The sequence below is a fragment of the Bidens hawaiensis genome, unplaced genomic scaffold (genome assembly GCF_021521415.1).
Source record: "Bidens hawaiensis isolate Kalapana, Puna unplaced genomic scaffold, B.hawaiensis_p1.1 tig00035441_1, whole genome shotgun sequence".
NCBI lineage: Eukaryota > Viridiplantae > Streptophyta > Magnoliopsida > Asterales > Asteraceae > Bidens > Bidens hawaiensis.
The window spans coordinates 193,467-201,053 of NW_027496158.1; the positions used below are offsets into that span (position 1 = coordinate 193,467).

General features: G+C 34.0%; 1 protein-coding gene across 1 annotated transcript; it reads right to left on the bottom strand.

Moving 5' to 3' along the window:
• Window positions 1-1,955: 1,955 nt before the first annotated feature.
• On the bottom strand, window positions 1,956-7,202 carry LOC143587305 (COP9 signalosome complex subunit 4). Its single transcript, XM_077068630.1, has 14 exons — window positions 7,068-7,202; window positions 6,838-6,989; window positions 5,690-5,793; window positions 5,461-5,521; window positions 5,200-5,292; window positions 5,003-5,103; window positions 4,737-4,845; window positions 4,602-4,646; window positions 4,439-4,507; window positions 3,587-3,678; window positions 3,439-3,481; window positions 3,224-3,283; window positions 2,371-2,430; window positions 1,956-2,244 (listed from the first exon to the last, which is right to left on the bottom strand). The coding sequence occupies exons 1-14, from the start codon at window positions 7,195-7,197 to the stop codon at window positions 2,170-2,172; spliced, it is 1,194 nt and encodes a 397-aa protein (XP_076924745.1). The 5' UTR covers window positions 7,198-7,202; the 3' UTR covers window positions 1,956-2,169.
• Window positions 7,203-7,587: the final 385 nt, after the last annotated feature.

The following is a 7,587-nucleotide window of genomic DNA, read 5'->3' on the forward strand; positions in this document are numbered from 1 at the left end:
GTCCCAATTCGGCCCCAAATATTTTCTATCAACCGACTTGCAATAGTTTTTGTATTCAAAATGTCTTATTTTCCCACTTTTAAAAATATCTTGTAACATCAATCTAAATAATCTCAAACCGGCTTCCATGGTTTTATTGGCAAGACCATCTTGAACAACCAAATTGATAATGTAGGCAACACATCGTGTATGAAAAAATTTTCTGGAGCAAGGTGGTGAATATTTTAAATATAATTTGTCTACCGCCTTTGTATTGTTTGATGCGTTATCAAACGACATTGAAAATATTTTTTTCTTCAAGTTATAAGTCGTTATTACCTCATTCAAAATTTCAAACTATTTATCGACGGTATGTGGAAACGGAAAGTTTTCAAACACGATGGTGCGTTTCATCATTTGCCAAGAAACCGGATCAACCCAATGAGCGGTGACACAAAGGTACGATTCCGGTAATCCATATGGTGCCGACCAAAATCACTAGTTAAATTGACACCCGTTTGTATACTTGCAAAAAACTCAATTAAATATTTTTTTGCACATTCCCACAACTTTAGACAATGACTTCGAATGGTGGTACGACTTACATGGGTATAGCGCGGTTGAAGAGTCTCTCTAATCATGGCCATCAATTGAGGGTTGTCGAAGTTGTTAAACGGCAAACCTTGTTGAATCACGAACTTCACCATCCTATCGTGAACCGCTTTCAAGTTGTAACGAAATATTGTCCCATCTCGACCCAATTCGGCTTGGACTGTTGCGGGAACTTCTTTCAACGCCTTGCAAAATTTCTTCTCGGTGTGTTTTTTTAAAGTAGAGTTTGAATCATGCTTTAAATAAGTGCCACACGATTTGCAACGAGCCTTAAGGTCTCCATTAACCAACTCAACCAAATCCCAATTCCGCCATACGTCTTCGTTGCGGTTATGAGGGACGACTTGTGCAACTTCGGGGTCATCTTCAACACTAACCGGATCAATAAAAATGGAATCGGTAGCCGCCTTCCTTTTGCCCTTGTTTTGGCTTGCCATAATAACTTGTTATCAAGTGGTCGTGGAAGTGAAAAAAATTAGAGTGTATACCGAAAAGTTTTCTTAATGTTTTAAGTTTGAGTGGTAAAAACAAGTGATCATATAAGCCCTTATATAGTTTTTTTAGCTCAAAAACCAGTTCCAACAGCTATATAACGGCTATATTACCGTTGGAACCGGTTACAACGGTAATATTACCGAAAAAACCCGATGAAACCGGTTATTCCGGGTAGGAACCGATTTCTGGAAAAATATATATAACCGGGTAGGGTTTTTCGGGTATAATAATACCCAAACCGGGTATAAGGTATACCAGGTACGACCCGGAACCGGTTCCGGATCAGGTACGGAACCGGTTTTTTTTGTGCACGTCTAGTCCAAACTAATAAATGTCAAAACATTACTCAAAACTCATGAGTTACATCCCCCACCCCCGGTTTTCGTATAGAAATAACAATTTTACTATATCATGTATCATATTTAATTTGTAATAGTTGATATATAAATAAAAAGTATATCATGGTAAGAACAAGTATACATGGAAAACCTAACAGAAATTTTCTTAACTAACGGGTATACCTGATACCGCATGTATGCCCGCCAACAAATACCCGACGGATAATGGGCCGAGTACTGGGTATGACTTTACAACCAGGTATTGGACTGAGATTAGCAATACTAAGCCCGAACCCGGCCCATTGTCATACTATCGTTTTGCTATTGTCATACAATATTATGCTACAAACTTTTTATGTCCACATACTGTTTTTGAAGCCAAAAGCAGCTAGACGTATGCCGTGCCTTAAATCCACCTATATTTCACCATCCTTGGAACCCTCAGTTTTGCTGTGCATGAAATTTGAGATTATACAGACTAGTTATGTATTAAACGACCTTCACATTTACTGGTCATAACAAGACTTTTCGAAATGATTATCATGGTCAGCTTAAAAGACGTAAATAATCATGTGACGTGAACATAAAACGCTTAAAACCTAGTGAATTACGAAGAGTATAATCGTAAAACAAAACAATGTCAAATGCCAAATCTAATGTTATAAACTGAGAGTAAGAACTCAGTGAAAACTAATTACAAAAACAAAATGGTTGACGAGATGTGTACTAGTCGACAAACGATGAGTTAGACAGGAATCGCCAACCCTTTCTTAGCCATGCTATCAAGAACATCGTTCAAAGCTTGGCAAAGTCCAAAAATCTGGATAAAAAGAAAACAAACATAAAATAGCGTAAATATTTGAAAGATGATAAATGAGTTGCTTACAATTTCTGTATCAAGTAAAATTAACAAAAAATAATTACTAATCCAGTAAATAATTATCACCTGTTGATCCCATTGCTGAAGTTCTTCATTATCATCCTCAAAGTGAATAACTGCTTCCACCTGAAATTCAAAAACATCAAACATTAATCAGGCGTTTATTCGCCCTAATAGATGGAGTTGCATAACTGTTTTTATTAGAACGGCAACATAAATCCACTTTGAAATATACATGAAATTATGAAAATATGAGCCTTAGTCCAAGGCTAGAATTACCAAATTGCCCATTTTCGTCATCACCAATTGTGTATGAAATTGTTTTTGGTTCACAAGTTCCTCCTATTTTTGCTTAATGGTATTTTGGGCTTTTAACAAATAGTCAAATACTTCCATTAAACCATGTGAAAATTAACCGACATGAATACAATTAACTATAGAGGATATGAGATAAATGTGTCAAACTTCACGAATCTACAAGTGTAGTAGTGTGTACTAATGCGCATAGCTTTTTAAATTAATTTATTATTGCAAAAACTATATTAACATTATATTAAAGTAGCTTTCTGCAATTATATTTATAACAAATTACACAGATGGCCCCTGTGGTTTTCACCTGCATTACAGATTTGTAACATTGCTTTCGAGAATAATACCTTTAGTCAAGTGATTTTCGAACATTTAGTCACGCCCTTAGATATGGTTAACCTTTTTTGATAATTTTTAAAATTGACAAATACCATTGATGACAAAAAATTAAATAAAAAGTCTGAAGTGGGCCCGTCTCACTTTACCCCATCCCCCAACAAAATATCATCTTAACCCTATGTCGACCCATCAAGCTCTTCTTTAACCTAGGGGTATTTTGGTCATTAATAAAATATGAATATGCACGCAAGCAAGCAAATAGTATAATTACCTGATCAATTGACCCCCTCATTCTATCTTCACAGATCATTCTTGATGCAATCTTTTCTGCCTGAAAAGAAAAAAAAAACAAGTTCCATTTATCATATCCTCCAACAAGGTTAAATTAAATTAATAATAATAATGATAATATAGTAGCATAATAGCATTATAATAATAAAATAACAATAATAATAAAAATAAATCCTAATGTAACTAAAAGCATACCTTGTGAGATTCAATACCCAGCAGTGTACCCAGCTCATCAAAGCTAATTTCCAAATAGAAAAATAGATAATTATTCATTAATAAAAGATTTCATAACTTCATATAATGTGATTTTTAGTTTCTCATGTTTACTTCTAGTTACACATACCTTATGTTTGTATACAGTTTGCTTGCACTCAAGAGATTATGTTCGATCATTGCACGGTCAAGCACAGTAAAATTGTCAGGTAAAAGTGCTTTCTGTTAAAAAAAATTAACTGTCAGAATCGCATATTAACAACAGCCTATCACAATTAAAAACCATCTTCATGATTGGAGATTGTAGAAGTGGCCAGGTTGGTTGGGTCAACTGGTCAAGCATTTTAATTATAATTTATAATTCCATATATATAAATATTACTATTCATATATATTTTTATATAGTAATATTTATTATATATAAAATTATGATAAAAACCTATATGCTATGTTATATAAAATTATAATTTATAATTCAAAAATAATTTAAAATGTATATAAATTATGTAATAAACAACCACCGAGCTGAGCCCGAGCTTAAAAACGACTCACGAGCCAAGCTCGAGCTTTACAAAAAGAGCTCAAAATGAGCCAAACTCAAGCTTAAAATAACGACTCACATACCGAGTTCGAGCTTTACAGAAAGTGCTCAAAACAAGCCAAGCTCGGCTCCGCTCGTTTACACCCTTACATAATATGTGCTGGCTAACTCGAAACATTTTGCCCAAAATTGCAGATGCTCTAATAGATAATTAATGTGTCAAATATGAAGCCAAATTATATTGTTCAACTTCTTAATAAAAGATTAGAAGGTTTTATGCGTTAAAAACTGAAACTGCGCTTTCAGCGGATGTTCTACCATCCAACCCATTTTATTTTATGGTAAGTTTTTTATTCTACCTGTTTGACTCGTTTAAAAACATCCCTAAACAATTACTTTATAAATAATAGGTTAAATTGCAATTTAGAGTTGTAACAACACCTGATGTACTTTTAGTTCTTCAGAAAATGCATCAATCTCAGGTTTCCTCAAGATTCTCTCTAAGTACACCTGAAAAGCTCAAAACAGTTATACAACTTATACACACCTTTTACAGTAAAATAACAATCTTTTGGAAGACTTGACTTTTGGTCAAAAATAATACCTTTTGCAAAATTGGATAAATCTTTAGCCTTGAGCATCTTTCATCCTTTTAAGAAAAAAAAAATAAACATATAAATGTATTATTGACACAAACTATTACCAAGTTGTGATGATGTCATATAGCAGAAATATTTACTTTGTAAAGAGTTGCAAGAACGCGTGAACGTTGTGGGCCCGCAGCAGCCAAAATTGTGCAAGTCACTGCAGCAGCTAGGGCTTGCTCAAGTGCATCTTCATCAATCACTCTGTGAAAGACATGAAGAAAATACAAATGAAATTAGAAATGTAGATAAAATTAGATGTATATTGAAATAGATGTTTAACAAATGAACAGGTGTAAATAACATGAAAATTTATAATAAAAAAAAGCACGTGTCTACTTTGAGCTTATAAAATACGTACTCATCTCCAATTTGTCGCTTTTCAATTTGTGAAATGTCATAATAACGAAGTGCGGCTTCCAAGAACTTTCTTTTTAAATCTAGAATCCTTGCATAACAAACCTTAAAGAGAGAAAGAAACAAAAAGATAATCCCGTGTCAATTTAACACAACTTCAACAAGATATCAAGTCAAATCAAAGTTCCAAAAAATCCCAACCTTGTACTGTAAGTTCAATACTTCATGCTGACTGTTGCTAACCATGAATGAAGCTTTGTTAATAAATGCCTCTGCATTCACAGCATCGTCATCCTGCCAAAAAGCAGTCACAAACGCAGGAATGTTCGCAGTTCACACATATAAATAAGTAAATAACTAATAATAATAATAATTCCTTCAGATTATCATATATTCCAATAAAACTGAAATTATCAATATACAGAAAAAAAAAACTGCTTCTTGAGGTTAGCAAAAACATACCTCCAGGTATAGTCGAGCAATTTGCACGCATTTTGTCAACCGAAATTTATCATCAATCACTCTGCAAACATGAAATAGCCACAAAGAAGTTCAAGTTAGAGGTGGTTCATAAAAGAAGTCAATGAAAAGAATATGTGCTACTTTTGGTCATAATGATTGCAGCATGTGAGTTGTCTCATAGTAGTCTCATACAGTAAACAACTAACAAAAAAATCATTCTTCCTTATACCTCATTCCAGAGTCAAGATCAATTCCACTGAGCATTTGTGCTGCTTTTGACCACAGCTGTTCAGACTCATACAAATCTGCAAGCTTCTCACGTATAACAAGGACCTGAAAATTGCAGGGTCTACATGAAACTCTTGTTTATATTAAATCAGAATTCAGATATGCAAAAATACAGCATAAGCGTTCATTTTGATAAGTATTCTAAGTTTAATAAAAACCACGAACTAATGTACCTCTTGACACTTGACAGAAGTTGTAATCATTAACTGACAAAAGTTGGAAATAACAAAACCAATGCTATGTACGCATCTCACACGTTAAGTCATTGAAAGTTAAAAAATCATAATATCATCCAATTAAAAAAGATAAAATAAAAAATCATAATATCATCCAATTAAAAAAAATAAAACACCGTACAAACAAAAAAATTCCAAAAAATACTGTCATCTAACACGATGATTTATCCAAGATGACCTTATAATCTATAACTTTACCTTGTAACTTAAAAACTCATCAAATAATCAGCCTTCTTTATAGAACCCAACCTCCCCCAAATTTTAACTGAAATCTCAATAAAAAGATTGAAAAACTTCTACTTAGCCCTTTGCTAACAAGTTATGAGGTTAATGCGGTAAAAAGTCAAACATCAGTCAAGGACCGATATTTGAGATATCGGTAACTTTAATATCATACGGAATTTATATATTGCACATAAAATCTAAAACACTATCACCTAATAGTAAAATCAAAAGTCAAAACTCAAAAGCGCCAATATTTTATATTCGACTTGCAGAGTTGGGACGATGACTGCCAATGAATTGGAGAAGAAAGAGTTGCCGATCGATGAGTTTTACGGTATACAATTGAACAGTTGACCAAAATTTAATGGTTACTGGCCTTTGGGCCAACAATTAACTGAGTAGGTGGTAAAAGTGTTTATCTTAAAGTCCAAAATTCCTCAACCGAGAAAGCCAAAATATCGGTCAATATCACGAACAATATCAGTACCAATATTTTGTTTGGCAACCAATAACCGACATCCCACCAATTCAATTTACTTCAATCTGTTACCACAAGTTACAGCTAACCCTAATTTTAAAATTTACACAATAAGATGTTCATTAAAATAGTGTGAATCTACTAACAAACCTGTTCCTCAAAGGAGACAACGCGCGGCTGAATCTGATGAAGCGTGTAATGCGCAATCTCCTTCTGACTCTCCGCCTCCAACCGCCCCAACTCCTGAGCAAATGTCTGCAGCAGCTGCCGCGATACCACCAGCGGAACATCGTCCGAGAGAACTACCAACAGTCAATCAATCAATCAATCAACTACACATAGTGAATAATAATAATAATGGATTAAAAAGGCAGGCTAACTGTGATCGATGAAGTTTCTGGCCTGTACGATGTCGTTAGAGGCGATTACAGAGGAGAGAATGTGCTTGTACTCCTCGATCTTCTGCCGTTGGTCGCCGATCGCTGAAGCGCTTGCGAATGCACTCTCCATTTGCTCCCTATCTTTTTACTTTACTGCTTTTCAAACCCTAGAAAATAGATGGGGACAGGACTTGATAGAGAGACGGGTTTAAGAATAATATTATTATTATTATTATTATTATTATTATTATTATTATTATTCATTTTGTTTTGGGCCCTTCAAGTTTTCTATATATCCACAAACCTTTCTTTTATTTTTTTTCCTGCTATTTATAAGTTTGGTTAGAGTCCGATCGCGAAACTATGTTCATAATAATTTATTTAATTAAAAATATGATGTTTACATAAACAAAGAAGGTTACTGTCAAAACATGAAATGAATCTGACCTGATCCATGACGATGTGTCTACTGATGTCGAGATGAACGAACCACGTCTTGATCTTCTTCTCCCGTTGCTAG

Bases quoted from the DNA above. Each gene is read 5' to 3' on its own strand.
- LOC143587305 (XM_077068630.1), bottom strand. From the start codon at position 7,197: ATGGAGAGTGCATTCGCAAGCGCTTCAGCGATCGGCGACCAACGGCAG. The intron at 3,284-3,438 runs GTATGCTTTTAG...TTTTCTTTTCAG, and splicing joins TGGGTATTGAATCTCACAAG to GCAGAAAAGATTGCATCAAG. The intron at 2,245-2,370 runs GTGATAATTATT...CTTTTTATCCAG, and splicing joins TTCAGCAATGGGATCAACAG to ATTTTTGGACTTTGCCAAGC.